Source organism: Anastrepha ludens, chromosome 5 (assembly GCF_028408465.1).
Source record: "Anastrepha ludens isolate Willacy chromosome 5, idAnaLude1.1, whole genome shotgun sequence".
Classification (NCBI taxonomy): domain Eukaryota; kingdom Metazoa; phylum Arthropoda; class Insecta; order Diptera; family Tephritidae; genus Anastrepha; species Anastrepha ludens.
In genome coordinates, this window is record NC_071501.1 from 122,049,158 (window position 1) to 122,068,429 (window position 19,272).

At 37.7% G+C, this 19,272-nt stretch overlaps 1 protein-coding gene across 2 annotated transcripts in view; it reads left to right on the forward strand.

The window, feature by feature from the left end:
* Nucleotides 1-19,272, forward strand: part of LOC128864518 (protein mothers against dpp) — a 47,775-nt gene that overhangs the window by 17,451 nt on the left and 11,052 nt on the right. The window contains exon 1 of one of the 2 annotated variants that reach the window (XM_054104218.1): nt 6,894-7,447. The exons of the other annotated variant lie outside the window; for it this stretch is intronic. Within the exon in view, the coding sequence (XP_053960193.1) occupies nt 7,444-7,447 (4 nt within the window). The 5' untranslated portion in view covers nt 6,894-7,443. Of the gene's footprint in view, nt 1-6,893; nt 7,448-19,272 lie in introns of those variants that run through there. 2 annotated transcript variants of the gene reach the window in all.

Consider the following 19,272-nt stretch of genomic DNA (forward strand, 5'->3'; position numbering starts at 1 on the left):
AAGATTTTAAATCAAATTCAAATTGAAACTAATTTATTTGTTAAATGACCCACATACCATGAATTAATCCATATTTTTATTTAACTACCTGTTTTTAAATTCTTCGATTCAAATTATTTCACTTTGTTCTAATATATTTAAAAGAATTTATATATCTCCGCCTCAACCGAAGACAAAGACGCTCTTATTTGCTTCTCAAGCAATTGGCCATTTGTACAAGCACAAACATGCATACATACTTACATACATAAGTACATACGCTGTAGGCGCACTGTTGTTGTTCGGCAGGCGGCGCCTAACTCCACTTCGGCTTCCAATTCCAAATGCAATTTTACCATGTCTGTTGTTGGCTGTTTCTGTTAACGTATTCATTTGTGTTAAACTTTTTTTGTGTTTTTTCTGTTTTTTTTTTTGTAATTTTATTGTGACTGTTGGTGATGCCGTATTGGCGTTAAGCTGGTGGCGCTGATGACTCGTACGTGCCACATTGACGATTGTAGCTGTTGTTGTTGACATGCAAATTAAAATAATATGCAAAATAGCACTGCTTACGAACCGATAAAACATTGAAAGGTGAAAAAAGACGAAAGCTAAAACAAATAAACCCTTTTTGACAAGAAAAACTACACCACCGACTTCTAATGATTTTTTTATGTGTGTGTATGTGCTTTGTGATGGCTTCCGAAAACATCAGTGCCCAATATTTATCCGCTTTAAAGATATTATATTTTTAGCTGTGCGATCACCAAAATGAAGAAAAAGTTTTTTCTAATAGCGGTCGCCCCTCGGCAAGCAATGGCAAACCTCCGAGAGTGTTTCTGCTATGAAAAAGTTCCTCATAAAAACCATTTGCCGTTCGGAGTCGTAAGTTCCTCCATTTGCGGAACCACATCAAGCCGTACGCCACAAATAGGAGGAGCAGCTCGGCCACCTAACAGAAGAGTGCGCGCCAATTGTTTATTTTATTTTTTATCCCCAAATGTGGGCGAGTCTGGTCCGAATGTCAGAGGTAGCTCTACTAAGTTCCTTTAAATGCCCTTGGTTGGTTGGTTGGTTAAAGTGGTGATTCTTCCAGAATCCAACTAGCGCTTCTGCACCATTTTGTTGCCACATCCTCGTTACCAACTTGTTTAACGGTTATTTACAGCATGACTATATCCAGTCTGTGCGGTTTAAGAACCTTATCAGGTTGTTGACGTCTAAGCCAGAAAGTTGTTCGAGATTCTCGAACAGCGGTTAACCCAGGGTTAACATTCTGCCTTTCCATAGGGCAGGGCATTCACAGAGGAAATGGAAAATTGTTTCCTTTTTGTCTGGTTGTTTACCACTGTGGCAGTATGTGTTGTGAGGGATACCCATTTTGGCTGCTTGTTCTCCGATAGACCAAAAGCCAGTTATGACTGCCGTTAGTCTCCAGGCGTCCCGTCGTTTCATTCTTATTATCCGATTCGGAGGTATTTTTGAGAAATTGTACTCTTGACTGCACCTAATGGTGTGAATACCGATTCTTGCCAGTTCATCTGCTTTTTCGTTACCTTCAATGTTCCGATGTCCCGGGACCCAGATTAAGGTAACTTTATGGTTTTCACTCAAGGTGGTGAGGCTATTCCTACTTTAAATGCCCTACTGTGCGTTCAATTCTGTTCTGCATTTAAAAAGTTACCAAAAACGCAATGAGGTACAAATTGATAACCTCCTCTTTATAAGTTAATTCAAAATACGCAGATTTTCCTATACTTGTGTGTATTTGTGTGCACTTGTGTGTATGTATGTATGCACGGAGAAGTAAACATGTAGCCCCTTCATTTGTGAAATATTATGATGCAGCAGCGTTGATTTGTGGTGCCACAGAAGTGTTGTGGCATGCTTCAGGAGTTTGTGCATTTGGTTCTCTACTCATTGACTCCATTATAAATGGATGAATGTATTTGAAAAAAAAAATGTCACTGTGTTGAGTACCGAAGTTTGGTTTGGTTTGGTTCGGTTTTAATTGAGGCTGTCTTAAACAAGGGAAGTGTAATACGTTTGCAGCAGCTGCTACTACCGCAAGCGTCATGGACCTACTGCTTGTGAAATGCTTAATATCTACCTCCTAGAACACCCACTCGTTCTCTCACCAATGCGTCACTCTTTCATCTTTTGTCCACTGGTTTTATGGCCACTTTAAGTGGCAATTTCGATTTTTAAGCGGTTTTGTGTTTTATCTTCTTATGCAACCTTCGCCCACTGCCCACTGTTGGCCAACTCGCTAGTCAGTGTGTCACCCACATATGTCACCCAAGAACCGATGTGTTTCCATATTTACTTATGAACATACCGACATACATAAGTGCCTATTGTATCAAGTATTCTCCGCTTCATAATTGCTTGAGTATCTCCGCCGCTTTAAGTGCAATCTTAGCTTCTACTTGTTGTTGGACTTTGTAATGAGACTGTACTTGTATGCACATTTGTATGTTTGTTTTTGTAGTTATGTGTCGCATTTGCATTAAATCCTAAATTTTGGAATTTCTTACTGTTGTTGCTATTAGTGCATTTACCGCCTCCTTGGTAATTCGATATCGTTGATATTGCTTTCGGTTTGTACAGAATTTATGTAAAGTGTTCTACTTGTTGAAGGTACAAAGCATATTGGATAAAATGTACACACACACACACATGCAAATCCATATGTTTATACATTTACATGTAATATATGTGAATGTGGGAGGCAGCATTAATTCGAAACTTTATAAACAATATGTGATTATTTTTATGCCGGCAGCACTTCATATTCGCTATTTTTTATTTGATTTTGTGTAATTGTGAAATTTATTTATTTCTCGAAAACCCATGTCTCTCTTTTGGTTTTTGATTAAATTATAAATAATGCAATATATGATTTCGACAAAGAAATCCTCATGAGGGACATGCCTCCTATCCCGTTCATAGTTTATTTGGTTACGAACAACTTTCACAGGTTAACTATGTCCCAATTTACACTCAGAGGCATCTGGAAGCGAGACACTGGAAAGTCTCTTTTGATGTTTAGTTTGCGGTTAGGTTTGACAGCCGCATCGCATATAGAGACAGCGATGCCACTTAGACCACGAAATGGGTCCGTTATGAGTCGCAGGTGCTGGGATACATTTCCCCTTCCATAGTGAACCATCCTGAGCTTTGGACAAAGCGTAAAAGGTTTTTCGCGGTTACACGGGCAAAATTGTTTTCGGCAAAATTCGTTGCTTTTGACGTTTACTTCCTTAGCACTTTCTGGTTCGGATATATTCTAAAATCCACGATCATGTAAAGTGGAGAAGGTTCGTCAACAGTTTATTAAATATTTAAATGAGGGAGGCCAACTGGATTGGTTAAATAATAAATAATTTTCTTCTTCTTCTTGATTAACGCGTTAACCGCTTACGCGATTTTGGCTGAGTTTCTTTCTCGTGCCAACCGGCGTCAGTTGGGAACACCATGTTTCAGCCAACGTAGCCGCTGGATAGTTATACGCTGTGCTATGTCTATGTCGTCGTCAAGCTCATATAGCTCATTGTTTCATCGCCGACGATACTCGCCATCACCAACGTGCAAAGTTCCAAAAATCTTCCGTAAAATCTTTTTCTCAAATACTCCAACGACGCATCATCTGAGGCCATACGTTAGGACGGACATGAGAGAGCCTGTAGGGTGTTAGTTTTGTTCGTCGAGAGAGGACTTACTCAGTTGCCTACTTATCTTCTACTCAAATATGAACGAGACGGTATCAATAAAACGGTCCGCGGATGACATATGGCAAAAATAAATTTTTTGTTTTTTGGTAGGACTGTTATAAGCTTACATGGCAAATTTCAGCGTGATATGTCACATAGTTTGTTTTCTGTGCTACTGTAAACAAGTCAAGCTCGGGTGTGTTCTTCGAATTCTCTTTTATGACTTCAATTGTCTCAAAATGTTTTCCACGGAGCGGCAACTTGAGCTTGGGAAACAGGAAAAAGTCACATGGAGCCATATCAGGCGAATACGGTGCTTGCGGAACGATATTAACATTATTTTTGTTCAAATAATCGCGAACAAGACGTGATGTGTGAGCTGGTGCATTATCGTGATGCAAGAACCATGACTTGTTATCCCACAATTCCTTCCTTTTAAGACGAATGTTCTCGCGCAAATGCTTTAAAACGTCTAAATAATATTCAGCGTTAACCGATTTTTCGATTTGTGCGATTTTCAAGCACAATTTCCTTTACTTTACTTACGATGTTTTCGTCGTTTACTGATGTTGCTGGACGACGTTCATGAGGTAAGTTTTCAACCGATGGACGGCCCTCTTTGAACGATTTGTACCACTGGAAAACACGTGCACGCGATAGAGCAGAGTCCCCATAGGTTGTCTGCAACATTTTTAAGGCGTCTGAAGCCGAAATTTTGTTGGAGTAACAAAATTTCAAACAAATTCTTTGAATTTCCATCGTTAAATTCGAAGAACACACTCAAGCTTCACTTGTTTACAGTAGCACAGAAAACAAACTATATGACATATCACGCTGAAATTTGCCATGTAAGCTTATAACAGTCCTACCAAAAAACAAAAAATTTATTTTTGCCATATGTCATCCGCGGACCGTTTTATTGATACCGTCTCGTTCATATTTGAGCGGAAGGTATGTAGTTCTTGGCAAGAGAGATTCTATGTTGGACTTGAATAAAAAGAATTTAAATATAAATACTTCATATATAAATACTTAACTTAAAATTAACTTGAGCATCTAGAAAGAGAAAAAAATTAGAATTCAACATAAATATGTTCCATAAGTTTTTAAATCATACCCTCTTTACTAGCAAAAATCAACCTGTATTTCCCAAGCAGCGTTCTGATGTTTGTCATCGTTTATTTCTTCCAATTGATTTGAAACAAACACAGAACTCCAACTTTAAGATGGAAAATACGAATAAGAAGCACAGAGCATGTCGCCAGTACGGGAGACAAAATCCCCTCTGCCTTCTCCGTCCGTCTTTCTCCCACGCACCAAATGTTTCCCTATGTAAATCGGCACTATCAGCTCTCTCTCGCCAATGAGTGCCAGTTTTCTTTCCAAATTCTATGCTGTAAAGGTTTGTTGGTTTTAAATTTTGCACAATTCGTTTAAAAATTGTGCTTAACCAACAACAAAACCACAAATTTGTACCACACCACATATAAAAAAGAAAATTAAGAAAAAATAAACATTTATTGATTTTATAGTCGTCTTCATCTACGGCACTGAATCATTTAGAAGCCAGAACTAATGGTGGGATTGTTAGGGGCCCATTTCCTAAGAAAAAGTTTTTTGTCATACATATTTCTTTGAAAACAATTATCAAAAGTAAATAGGGCAGAAGTGCGATTACAGTTTATGAATCACTCCAAGTTGCTCTGAATGAAGTACTGAAGAAAACCATAACGTTTGGGCTTCCAAACGGCCCGAAAAATATCAAATACACAAAAATGCAGTAGTTTTTGTTGTTATTGTAGCAGCATAAACATTCCCTATACATATAAGGGGAATGCTACTGGAGTGACAGTCCTTAGCTGGGTCGTTCCGGTACCATAGAACCGACCATCGTGGGAATGAAAAAGTATTTTCAGATGTCCTGAAACCAGTATTGATCGAAAAAGTATACAAAAGTATTTTCAGATGTTCGGAAACAAGTATTGTGCGTGCAGTGTATGTGTTTGAGTGGCTTTGTAAAGTAATACAAGGGGGCGCAAAATTAGTCACCCTATCGGAAGATTTGCAATTTTTGCAGATGGCGTCGTACGTCAATCACATTTGACAGTTGTGAACTAGACAGCTGCAGTATACAAACAGACAAGTAATGGAATACGTAAAGGTGAAAATAAAGATTTTCATCACTAAAAATTTTTTTTTATATTTTGTTTATTTAGTAATAAAGTTGCTCAAAAACAAAATTGATTAGTTTTGTGGCACCTTATACAAGCACACCGTAGAACTGTAGTTTTGCGTCTGAATTTTCCCATAAAATACCTGCTTCAAGCCCGGTAAGCCGCTTAACCCTTTGTGGTTGACCGTTTAACTAAGTTCATTTGGAAAATGGATGAATTTACACTGACAAAGTGGCCTAGGTTTGCTGAGTGTCACAAGTGCTGTATTCAGTAATTCCGTCAATAATATCAAATTTTTAACATTTATTTCGCTTTTATATAAGTATTTACACATACATATATGTATATATTATATATAAATACATGCATACGAAGTTTTTTATATTTATTTTTCGCAAGCTATACTCCTTTTTCATGTTTTCCACAACTTTTGCGCTCTCTTAATTGGCCACATTTCCGCGTGGCACTCTTTACAGTTGCGACTCAGACTCACCTTTCACACCCCGTCGCCAATCAGAGAGATCTCACTCTGTTTAGGTTTTCATATCAGTGCAGCGATTTGTTTACTTATGGATGGGGTCTTTTTATACACACCTATTTCCAATAGCTGTTGTTGATATGCATTGCTGCTTTTATTGTTCGTGCTATGTATTGCGGTTGTTGTTAAGCTGTTGTTTTTTATTCCGACGCTATTGCCGCTCTTTTCTGTTGGTATTGTTGCTTATTATGTTGCGCTACACTCTTGTTAATGTTTGAAGTTTTACGTGTTGTAATTGCTGTTATTTTGCTCGCCTTGGCTCACTAGTAATGTATTATTTGTTATTTTTATTGTTGTTATTGTTCGCTATTGCAGTTTGCTGCTCTCGTTTATAGAACTTCGATATGGTGTTAAGTGCACTCAACACGGTAAAATTATCTATTGAAAGAAAGAAAACACGATGCCATAAGATAGCGAATACTCGTATACAGCGTAGCGTACTAGCGCCGTGCGAGCAATCAGTGTCGCAGAGTGGTGGCAGCGCGCGCCTAATCGACGCTGTTGCAGCGTATAGTGCAACATTTGTTGAATTGTAATTCAAGTGACAAGACGTCACTCAGCTTGGCAGGCAGACAGGCTAACAGGAAAGCGAGCTAGCTAGCAGTCGCTGAGTCAAGTCAAATCAATCCGTCAGTTGGTAGTCGAGGAAATAGTTGTGCGTTCGTTCGCTTTGTCGCGATCACTCGTTACAGAAATCGACGACAAAACAGCAATATTTAGCGACGGAATTGTCGGCATTTGCTTTCCGTTTTTTTCCGATTTGTTTCACAGCTAACTTGATCTTCGTCGAATAGTAGAAACGATTACTGAAAAGTGAACAACGTCGTCCGGTATTTGTGTGATTTTTAGTGAAATGTGGAGATAAAAATGCAATAAAACAAACAAAAGAGAACAAAAAACTTAAAAAACCGTCGTCTTTACTGTGCAAAAGTGCAAAAGTGTTGAATGCTGCTCAAGTTGTAATCAAATTCGCTGGATTTTTAATCTCTTCCAACTAAAGTTGTGCACAATCGGCATTTATTTGGTCACCATTCCAATCATGTGTACGTTATTTACCATATTTATCATATTTATTGTTTACACATTTCAATTTCCTTCTTGCTTCCGTCTGCGCACTCGCGCCAGTTTATCTATGTTTAACTGCATACAAATGTATGTACATACATAGATACACACATACTGTGAAAAAAATTTTATTACAACTTTTTTGTGTTTCACGCACTCGAGACGACAGTTGAACAGATCCTCTGATGGCATGATTCGGCTCTTGCTTTTGCGTTTGGCTTTCCAGTGCTCGTTGAGCGGAAGTGCGATAACTTTTATACACTTTGATTTACACTTATTGCCGCATTTATGATTGATTAATAATACGCATGCGTGCATGAATTCTAAATAGCGCACGTGCATAGCAACCTTTCTAGAATTTACCCAGTGTTAGGTTTATTTGCGTGCGTTTGTGCGTTTAAGCTTCGTGTTTATCGATGTTTTTATGTTTTTACGCATAGCTGTGGCATTGTGATCAGCATGTGGCTTCATCTTACTCGCACGCACAGCCATCTGCACACTCGGTACGCGTATGTATGTATGTCAATGTGCAACAATACGAAATGCTGAAGTTAAATTTGTGTGTGCTTAAATCGATATATTCTATGCAGGCTATTTTTATCAGACCTCTAAATGTATTAAATTCTTCTATGCACATACATACATACATATGTATGTATACATATGTATTTGTGTAGACCCTCAGTATCGGTTTACCTTTAGTGCTTGCTAAATTCGTTAAATGGTTTAATTTTTTGAAGTCACTAGCGAAAACCCGCCCGTTCCGCTGGTCGTCTTTAAAAAAATCTAGATTAATTAATTAAATTAAGCCGAAAAATACTGTGTGTATTTTATAAAAATTCTCGCGCATGAATAGTAATGAAAGAAGTTTTAAATAGTAGTAGCAATTAAATAATGTTTGATGTGATTTACATTATTACTTTTTTTATTGTAATGCTCTTTGGTATACAATATTCTTCGTTTTGCCATGCGATGTTGAATAAATGAACAATACCGATGGCTTACCAACTCTTGAGCATGAAACATAAAGTTGGCCATGAGAAAAACATGGGTAATCTAAATCAATACCACAAATTGATAAAGTTTGGCCTTGTGACTTATTAATAGTAATCGCGAATGCAAGGCGAACAGGAAATTGAAAACATTTGAATTCTAACGGCATATCCGATGGTATCATTGGTATTCGCGGTATTAAAGCGTCTTCACCAGAGTATTTTCCATTCAAAATTGTTGCTTCAATAACGTTATTCATTAATCTCTTAACTGTTAATCGAGTGCCATTACATAGTCGTGGTTGATTTATGTTTCTCAACATAATAATCGGTGCTCCTATTTTCAAGTTTAGCATGTGTGGCGGTAATCCAGGTAAATCAAAGGAATTCAAAAATTCAGTGGGATAATTTACAATATCATCTTGATTTGTAACAGTGTCAACGGATCGATTTGTTTGTTCTGGACTTGGTATGTTAGCCAAAATAGCCGCATTCATTTCATTCACATCTTTATTTTTGCCAGCCATGCTCGTTCACTAAGCCAATCATGATGTTTGTAATTTTGAGGCAAATTTGGGAAAATAATTTGAATTAACTGTTCTTTCGTTTGACTTATTTGACAAAAGTTTGGTTGTGAAGTTATTAAGCCAGTTAAATTATCGACAGGAACTTTGCCATTTCCAATATCCAATAATTGCTGTGAAAATTCAGCAGCTGATGGATCATTTTGCATTAGAACACGTACATTTGTAGTTAGTTTGAGTGTTTGAACATGTCTCCACAAATATGATGATTTCAAACATGCGCCAATTCATCTGATACAGTTGCTCGAGGAATAACAGGCAGTGTTTGTCTAAAATCACCTGCCAGCAGCACTAAGGCACGACCAAACATTTCATTTTTACTACGTAAATCTCGTAATGTCCTATCAAGCGCTTCCAGTGATTTTATTTTGTGCCATCGTGCACTCATCCCAAACAATTACGTGTGCGAAAAAGCGGAGAAGGAGAAGAGAACTGTCCTATTCCCCCCCGCTTTAACCCAGCTATGTGTTCAGGTGCAAATGACTTTTTTGCGTGAAGTCTGATATAAAATAAGTTCTATTTATTCTTCTTAAATTTTTATAAACTTTTCCAGGCGAAGTAAAAAAACTGACATATATTTGCTTCAACCGTATATTTGTGAGTACACAGGTAGTACGTAAATATATGAATGATATAGGTAATATCTCATATTAGCATAACCTTTCTGCAAAAAATTAAGGAAACGATCACCAATCACGCCAACAATGATACAATGTATTTTTCACTATAACTGACTTCAGATTAACGTTTATATAATAAGCGGATATGTAACATTTTAAAATTTCTTTAGACTTTTTTTTTAATTTTTAATAGTAAGTGGTATTCCTCTTCCTGTAGCTATTCCTCTTCCATCTCCAGCTCCATCTCCTTTCTTTATCCCGGAAACGGGCAGTAAAAATTACTTCACTTAAAAGCTTTCATCAACAGCTTCCATCTGATACCCATATTGTACAAACACATCCAAGGGTACCTTGGTCCACCTTTTCGGCTATATCTCGAGACCCTGGTAACTCAGAGATCTAAAAAATACTCTGTATTAAAGCACTCATCAGTATCTTTGATTTGATACCCACAATGTAAAAACACATCCTAGGGTTACCCGGGTCCTCGTTTTGGCCATCGGCAGCGCCACCTGGTGGTGAGTGGAGTCAATAAACATATTATACTAACCTTCACCGTGGAAAAATATATATATATACCAAATTTCATAATAATCGGTCCAGACACACACGACCAAAATGTATTCAGTTCTAATGAATGCTATGTGCGGTACAAAAAATTCGTGCGGCAAATAGCAAAAACACACTCACTTAACTGGCGCACCGCACACACACGCGTTATCGGATTTCAACCAAACTTCACAGAAACCTTTGCCAAAGCAACACCAACAATGTGTGAAACTTTCATTGTTTTCCTTACACGCGTTGCTGAGATTACCGGAGACAAATGCACACTTTTTTTCGGCTTAATTTTTATATATATATAGATCAGGCCCGTAACGAAGCATGGATAGAAGCCTAAAACTTCAGCTGCTGCCAAATGAACAGGAGAAAGTGCACAGAGGGAGAAGGCAACTATCTTATACGCATTTTCTTGAAAGGAGATCTCACTAAATCATTCAGCAAATGTTTTCAAAATTCAAATTTTATGAAGGCTACTTGAAAGAGAGTAAAACATACTGGGATTGTGCGTGCCATATAGTTTTAATTGTTGAGCTGCTACCACAGGAACTTTCAAGTGTAACTATTTATCTTAAACTTTCCGCAGTCTTAAAATTGCACGTTCGCTTCATAGCATTAATAGTTAGTTAGTATTTAGACTCCTGGATAGCACAAGGATGTGATTTTTCTGTCCAATCCGACTGCAAAGCGCAAGTGAAGTAGGTAAGGTCGGTTATACTGGCTGGCCAAAGTCACGCAGAGACCATTTTGGTCCATAGCGATGCCACATCCGAGTAATTTTTTAGCGAAAATATGCATCACAGGATCCGCGTACTGTTTTCGAATTTTAGGAGTCGCTCAAGCTTCAGTTCAAAGATGCATTCTAGTCTTTCAAAATTGAGAGCACCCAGGTAGCATAGTCTAGTTTTCGAGAGAGCCGAACAGTATCATAGACGAAGCTCCAAGTAAAGTGAAGTGAAATCTGACAAAAAAAAAAAATTGTATTATGCAATTTTTTTAAATATTTTTCTAGTTGAAAATTGTGGTTTTTATTTTTTTTATTCGCTTTCATAAAATATTAAAGCCTATAAGCAAGCCGAATCTCCTAAAGGTGGTATCGGTAAATCAGCTGATTTCTTTTTTTTCTTTCGCCGTGTCCATGTGGCTGTCAGCCCAGAGTGAAACAAGGCGAACTCATTCTTTGTTTTCTACTTTGCCTATACTTTTCCTTCACAATGGAACGTGCAAAATATTGTTGTTGGTGTAGTGCCTTTAATGTGTCTTGCCTGTTAAGTGCGACAATAAGTAATTTGGTTAATAAGAAACAAAATCCAAGAAAAAGTGATAATCAATATGGCCATAGCGCACAAGATCATTTAACAAACGAAACAAAGCATTAATAATATTAAACGGACAATATAATAACTAACCGGACATTGTCCGTTAGGTGTCAAGTCCTGTCTGCAAGAGGAGATGCTGTCTAGAGGATGAGCTGGAATCATTTCAGCACCTTTTTCTCAGCTGCCTTTGCTCTCATCAGGCGAAGGGCTCTCACTTTTTTGCTACACTTGCAGATATTGCAGGTTTAAATATCACACACCTGGTGAATTTCAGCGGTTAATACAAACGTAATTAACCACTGTTGGTCGTCATCCTCTAATACAAAGTCCCTTATTTCTGTGCGCTTCTATAAACCGTCTTTGGCTACTTTTCTCTACATTTTGGAACTTGTGTGCGTCAGTAACCTGCTTGTATTGTGCGTGTACTGGAATTGTATCGACCTCAAAATCGCGGTGAATATCAGCATAAGGCATATACCAGGCATGCAAATCGGTGCAATTGTGGTTTTATAAATAATGAGTTGTTTTCCAATGATAATTTGGATTGAGGCGAGAATTTGGATCAGGCAGTACAGATTTGGAAAGCGATTTTTGGTTTCAATTTCCTTGAAATAAGAATGAACGAACGAAGGGAGCAAAGTCATTTTTCTTTTCGTAGAAAGAACTGGGTTATGATACCTTTACTGTTGTAAGAGGGGGAATTGCTTGTTAGAAAAACCATTATTCGCCCAAATAATGCAAGCACCCGCCTACTTCATCAAAATATTGAGTTATCTAATATCTGCGTTTTAACTCTGATTTGGCATCAAAGGAATTATTTTTATTTTCGGAGATAGGACTAGAATAAATTGCATAGCCAACATTTTCGACGTGTGAAGATGTTATAATTATTAACTGATACAACAACAACAACAACAACGTGTGAGGATGTTGTGACAAATGTCTTATAATACGAAATCTTAAGTTTTCTGACAGCGTTGCCATAATGCGCAATTTTTTATAACATTTTCGAAATTGCAGTTATGTTCTATAGTAATTTTTGTAGAATTTTGAAGGTTTTCTAAATAAAACGCACAAAACTTATCAATTAATAGGTCTATTTATAAGTTCGTGCGGTTTTACAACAGATGGCGTAACTTGATTATTATTCCATCGATCCACATTTCCAAACATTCATTGGAGAGCTACTGTCGTAAGGCACAAACGTCAGTATAAGTTTTTTATTTGAAGCGTAAACAACAATATTTTTACCACACTTGAAAATGTCGAATTTCGTGCCAAATAATGTGTTTTTGCGGGGAATTCTTCTTCATTATTTTAATATGAAGAAAAAAGCAGCCGAAAGTCATCGTATCTTGGTGGAAGTTTATGGTGAGCATGCTCTATCTGAGCGAACGTGCCAGAAGTGGTTTGCACGCTTTAAAAGTGGTGATTTTGGCTTGGAAGACGAAGAACGCGAGGGTGCGCCGCCAAAGTTCATGGATACCGAATTGGAGGAATTGCTCGATCAAGATCCGGCTCAAACGCAAGAAGAGGTTGCAAAAACTTTGGGAGTTGATCAATCAACCATTTCCAAACGTTTAAAAGCCATGGGAATGATCCGAAAGGTAGGCCATTGGGTGCCGTATGAATTGAAGCCAAGAGACGTTGAACGCCGTTTTATGGCATGCGAACAACTGCTTCAACGGCACAAAAGAAAGGGTTTTTTGCATCGAATTGTGACTGGCGATGAAAAGTGGGTCCATTACGACAATCCAAAACGTCGGGCAACGTATGGATACCCTGGCCATGCTTCAACATCGACGTCGGCGCAGAATATTCATGGCCTGAAGGTTATGCTGTGTATCTGGTGGGACCAGCTGGGTGTTGTGTATTATGAGCTACTGAAACCGAATGAAACGATTACGGGGGATGTCTACCGACGACAATTGATGCGTTTGAGCCGAGCACTGCGAGAAAAACGGCCGCAATACGCCGATAGACACGACAAAGTTATTTTGCAACATGACAATGCTCGGCCACATGTTGCACAAGTGGTCAAAACATACTTAGAAACGCTCAAATGGGATGTCCTACCCCACCCGCCGTATAGTCCAGACCTTGCGCCATCCGATTACTATCTCTTCCGATCGATGCAACATGGCCTGGCTGACCAGCACTTCCGTAATTACGATGAAGTCAAAAAATGGATCGATTCGTGGATTGCGGCAAAACCGACCGAATTTTTCACAAAGGGAATCCGTGAATTGCCAGAAAGATGGGAAAAAGTAGTAGTAAGCGATGGACAATATTTTGAATATTAAATTTGTAACCATTTTACGTCAATAAAGTTTCAAATTTCGAAAAAACCGCACGAACTTATTCATAGTCCTATTATTATTTACTTATATCATTTTTAGTGCTGTTACCTTTTAATAGAGCGATTCTATGTCAAATTATCCATGCATTTTGGATCTTGTCATAAATTTTTCTGAAATTTTTTTTTTATAATATAGGGCGTTTTTTAAGAGCTTGAGTATTTAAAATGATAATACAAAACAGATTGTCGGAGTGATTTGTTTTTTATTATAATCTGGTAGATAATTTCATGGCATTAATTTTTTTAATATGATAGCCGGCACATGTCCACCGCGGCAACGAGTTACATGGTCCATTCGATCAGTCCAATTTTGTGACTATTTTTCCATTAAACCTGAATAATAAATCTAAATGAGCCCAAACAGCGACCAAAAGACGACGCAAGCGATGGTCATTTGGCTTCAATTCTTGCACGAGGTGTATTTTATAGGCACCCAAGCCAAGATCTTTTCGTAAAATTTTCCACGTAGGCGAAGGACAAAGGTTAACAAGTTGAGAACAACGACCACTAAAAAAACACCCGTTATAAAATATATAAAGGGTGGTTAAATTCCAAGGGCCGATGTTGAGTGTGAACCACACCTAAACGACACCGTTAGACTTCTTTTTTTGGGGTTACTTGAAAGAAAAGGTGTACGTCGATAAGCCAGCAACAATTCAAGAGCTAAAGGGTGAGATAATTCGGCACATTAACGGCATAGAACCTCAATTATGCCTCAGCGTCATCGAAAATTTGGACCATCGGATGGAGGTGTGCCGCCGAGGCCGCGGCGGCCATTTGCCCGATATTTAGTTCCATACGTAATGGAGCCATACCAATATTATCATAATAAAGAGAAATGACAATAATTTCCTAAAAAATTGTATTTTATTCAAAATCAACACCGCTCAGCACCCAACAAAGAGTGTTTAACTTTATTATAATATGAGGCCTTAATTTTGAAAGTGGTATAAGTCAAAAATTTTTAAAATCCAGTTCATGAGCTATTTCATATCAAATCCGAATAAAATAACATAATCTGAAGAGATTCACAGTAAGCCATGAAAATTAACTCGATAAAATGTGTTTATTTTTTGGTTGGTAAACAAAATACGGTTATTGATTGTTTTTTTTTTTTTTGATAGTGTTATAGGTCTGTTCACAAAGTTTGGCAAAATAATTGGTAATTTTGTCATGTCTTCAGATAACGGTTCAGGTATGACCAAGTAATCCTTTTAACGTAAAAACGTAATATTTATAGTTAATTGTAGATATTATGCGGCGAAGAAGTACAAGGTGGGCCAAATAAGACCTACTAATGTTAAGCACAAACAACTTTTAATTTTTTGACATATTTATTTTTCTCTTTTTGTAGGTTATAATTGAATTGTTGCAAATTTATTATAGAACCCTACAGTAAGTACAACACAACGCGTTAAAATTATCGAATTTTTCTATTCTTGTCAACGATCAATTGTTTTAACGCAGCGTAAATATCGGCATATGTCGGATGAAACGCATTTCCATTTAAATGGTTATGTCAACAAGCAAAACTGTAGATTGTGGGGCTCTGAAAATCCTAGGGCAACACACCATCAGTTGCACCCATCTCAATGTACTGTTTGGTGCGGTGTTATGGCCACTAGAGTTATCGGTCCATATTTCTTCGAAAATGAGGATGAAACGCCGGAATCGATTTCAGGAGCTTCTTACAGAACATTGATTGAAAACTTTTTGGGGCCAATAGCAGTATCATAATTTGTGGTTTCAACAAGATGGAGCAACTGCGCATACTGCTAGGCAAACTATGGACCTGCTGCGTGACATTAGTAGGTCTTATTTGGCCCACCCTGTATAAGTAATTCTCCCAAGAAATGGAAACGAATAAGACTAATATCATCTTCAGATGAATCAGTTCATACTTTAAAAGTGAATTCGGAACCCTTACAAAGGGAAGAAAGCAACGTGAAATCAAGAAAGAGGACACGGCATCAACGTAATTATGCACAAAATATAAGAAAAATTAAGAGAAACAGTGGAGAGGAATATCAAGAAAAAAGAGTCTGAGCATGTGAGTGGTAAACTTTTCGAAAATAAAGATTGACTTTGTTCCAAAAAATGTACAAATGGAATCGGATATGAAGACAGGAAAGCTTATTTTGATTCTTTTTGGAAAATTATCAAGTTTCGAAAAACATAATTTGTTTCTGTATGGTTTGGTTCGAAAACAATCAATAAAACAAAGACGACCCAGAAATTACGAAGGATATATGAGAAAATGTCTGTTTGCAAAACTTTTTTTTGGATACTTTCAAAATATCTAACGGAAGATTAAGCCGTGTCTTAAATGCTAAAACACCTGGAACGGATGGTCGTGGCAAAATGGCTGGTTCATCTAGAAAAACAGATGAAGAAAAAATTAAAGTAGTACGAGAACATATTCTGAGAAATTACACGAGATCATATCACACTTCACATGGAAAGTATTTAAGGGCTGACTCAGATATTCGAAAAATCTATAAGCTGTATGTGAATAAATGTGATGAAAATAATACATCACGTGTGGAGTGGACTTACAGGAAAATATTCAATACGGAGTTCAACTGAAATTTTCATACTCCTCGTAAAGAGACGTGCCAAAAGTTTGATTCGCCAAAAATAAAAATTGAAGCATCCAGTAATGAAGACGAGAAGCTGCATCTTATGGAAATTCATGATTCACATCTTAACAGTGCCGAACAAGCTAGAAAAAGGTTAACAGATGACATACAAAAAGCAAAAGAGACCCCGAGTGGATTCATATTTGATCTACAGAAAGCACTTTCTTATCCAAAACTTTTTGTTCCGGTAGCTTATTATAAGCGCAACATGTACTCGTATGTATACAATTCATAATTTCCACAATAAAAATGCTGAAATGTATGCATGGGATGAAACAATCGCCTCAAGAGGATCACAGTAAGTTGCGTCCTGCATCTTAAAGCACATACGGGACATTACCACTCAAAAGCATGTCATTGCTTACAGTGATGCCTGCTCAGGACAAAATCGTAACATTAACATAGCTTTAATTTGGTTAAAAATTGTTCAGTCATCTGATAATAATGTTGAAACAGTTGATCATAAATTTATGTTATCCGGCCATTCTTTGGCTGTTATTCCAACAAAATTTCGGCTTCAGACGCCTTAAAAATGTTGCAGACAACCTATGGGGACTCTGCTCTATCGCGTGCACGTGTTTTCCAGTGGTACAAATCGTTCAAAGAGGGCTGTACATCAACCCAAAAAACCACGCCAAAGTCGCTCAAAATTAAGGTTATGCTGACTGTTTTTTTTCGATTACGAAGGTGTGGTGCACTCGGAGTTCCTTCCGCAAGGCCGATCGGTTAACGCTGGATATTATTTAGACGTTTTAAAGCGTTTCCGCGAGAACATTCGTCTTAAAAGGAAGGAATTGTGGGACAACAAGTCATGGTTCTTGCATCACGATAATGCACCAGCTCACACATCACGTCTTGTTCGCGATTATTTGAACAAAAATAATGTTAATATCGTTCCGCAAGCACCGTATTCGCCTGATATGGCTCCATGCGACTTTTTCCTGTTTCCCAAGCTCAAGTTGCCGCTCCGTGGAAAACATTTTGAGACAATTGAAGTCATAAAAGAGAATTCGAAGAACACACTCGAGCTTGACTTGTTTACAGTAGCACAGAAAACAAACTACGCTGAAATTTGCCATGTAAGCTTATAACAGTTCTATCAAAAAACAAAAAATTTATTTTTGCCATATGTCATACGCGGACCGTTTTATTGATAACGTCTCGTTCATATTTGAGCAGAAGGTATATCCGTTTGCAAATCGATCGAAGCGTCGCTACGCTTATTAGTAAACAGTTGCACCCTTTTTTGTTGCAGATTTTTTAAAATGTATACGAATAACTTACGAAAAAATTGTGACTTTTCATTACCCAATTTTTGCTTACCTCAACTCCAACTCCAATCCATTTCCATGCACAAATTAAGTTAAATTTCACGCGAAATAAATACAACGAAGTTGAAATTTATAAATAAGTTTCTGGTTCCTGGAACACATTATGACTGATACAGTCTTTCGATGCTAAGCCTAATTTCCTATTTGCTTCCTTATCTGCAACTGCATTAAATTGTAATCGATCTACGCATTGCCCAGCACGCCAACGTGTTTTGATTACAAAGTACACACACACACACACACACACACGTATGTCTGTATGTAAAAGCCTCGTGCACAAGTGGAATCATTGGCGAATTCCGGTAGCCACCGAGAAACAGCAGGAGGCCACCTTGTATTCGCATGCATTAATTGCATAGCTGTAATAAATATAAATTACGGTTACTTGCAAATTTATGATTAATTCGTTGTGAAATGAGTAATTCTAACCAGGTTGTAAATTAAAGCCCAGTAGCCGTAACGCGTGGTAATTAAAATTGCGACTGCTGTGTTACGCCCGGCCGCTGTGCGCGTACAAACACACACCAGCACACTAAAAACACTACTGATCGCCGCACATTCGCAACTCACGCGCATGCGTACGCGTCACAGTAAAGTGACTGGGGCTGGGTTTCATTTGGTAGTGTCACCAAATTACGCTTGCATTTGCCACCTTTACTATCGCCATCAGCAACATGAACGCCACCCAATTCACTGACAATTTTCATCCCCACCGCGGCTAACTGCGAGTAATGAATTTCTTGATTTATACGCAGCGCTTAATTGGATTTGAAATTGGATTGCGACTTGTTGGCGAAGAGCGCGAACAAGTGCTGTGGTGATGTCTAAGCTGCAACACCTCACAAGTCAATTTAATAGCGCGGATTCTAAGAAAATCGGGCTTAGCTAAATTGTGCGCGCATTCAAAATTTTCTTCCAAAATAAGCAATTGTTGTTTTTTTTATCGCTGACCTGGTGCTAATTTGCACACATTTTGCCAACATTTTAGTTTAGTACCTTTCTTGTTTTCCAATTGACATTTGCCTCGTTTGTTGGGAATGCGAATGTCCGTGTGTGGTACTCGTAATGTGCATGCGTATGTATGGGTGTGTTTACATGCTGTTGACAAGTTTGACAATTGGCCACAAGTTTGTCATGTGTTTTTCGATTGAGTGGAATTAATTAATTTATGTATGTGTGAGTGCGCGGAAAAATCTGCACATTGTCGAGCAAGCGAAAAACATCGAAACGAATATTCGTTAAACACAGATTAAATATTCATTATTAAAATTGTGTTTGTTTGGTGCCAAAGCCTTTTTTTCATTTTTTAATTCTTTTTTTTTTCCTTTTTTTGATTTATATTCCAGTTACTATAATTATTTTCCTCTTTTTTATCTGCATCACTGCTGTCGGCGATTT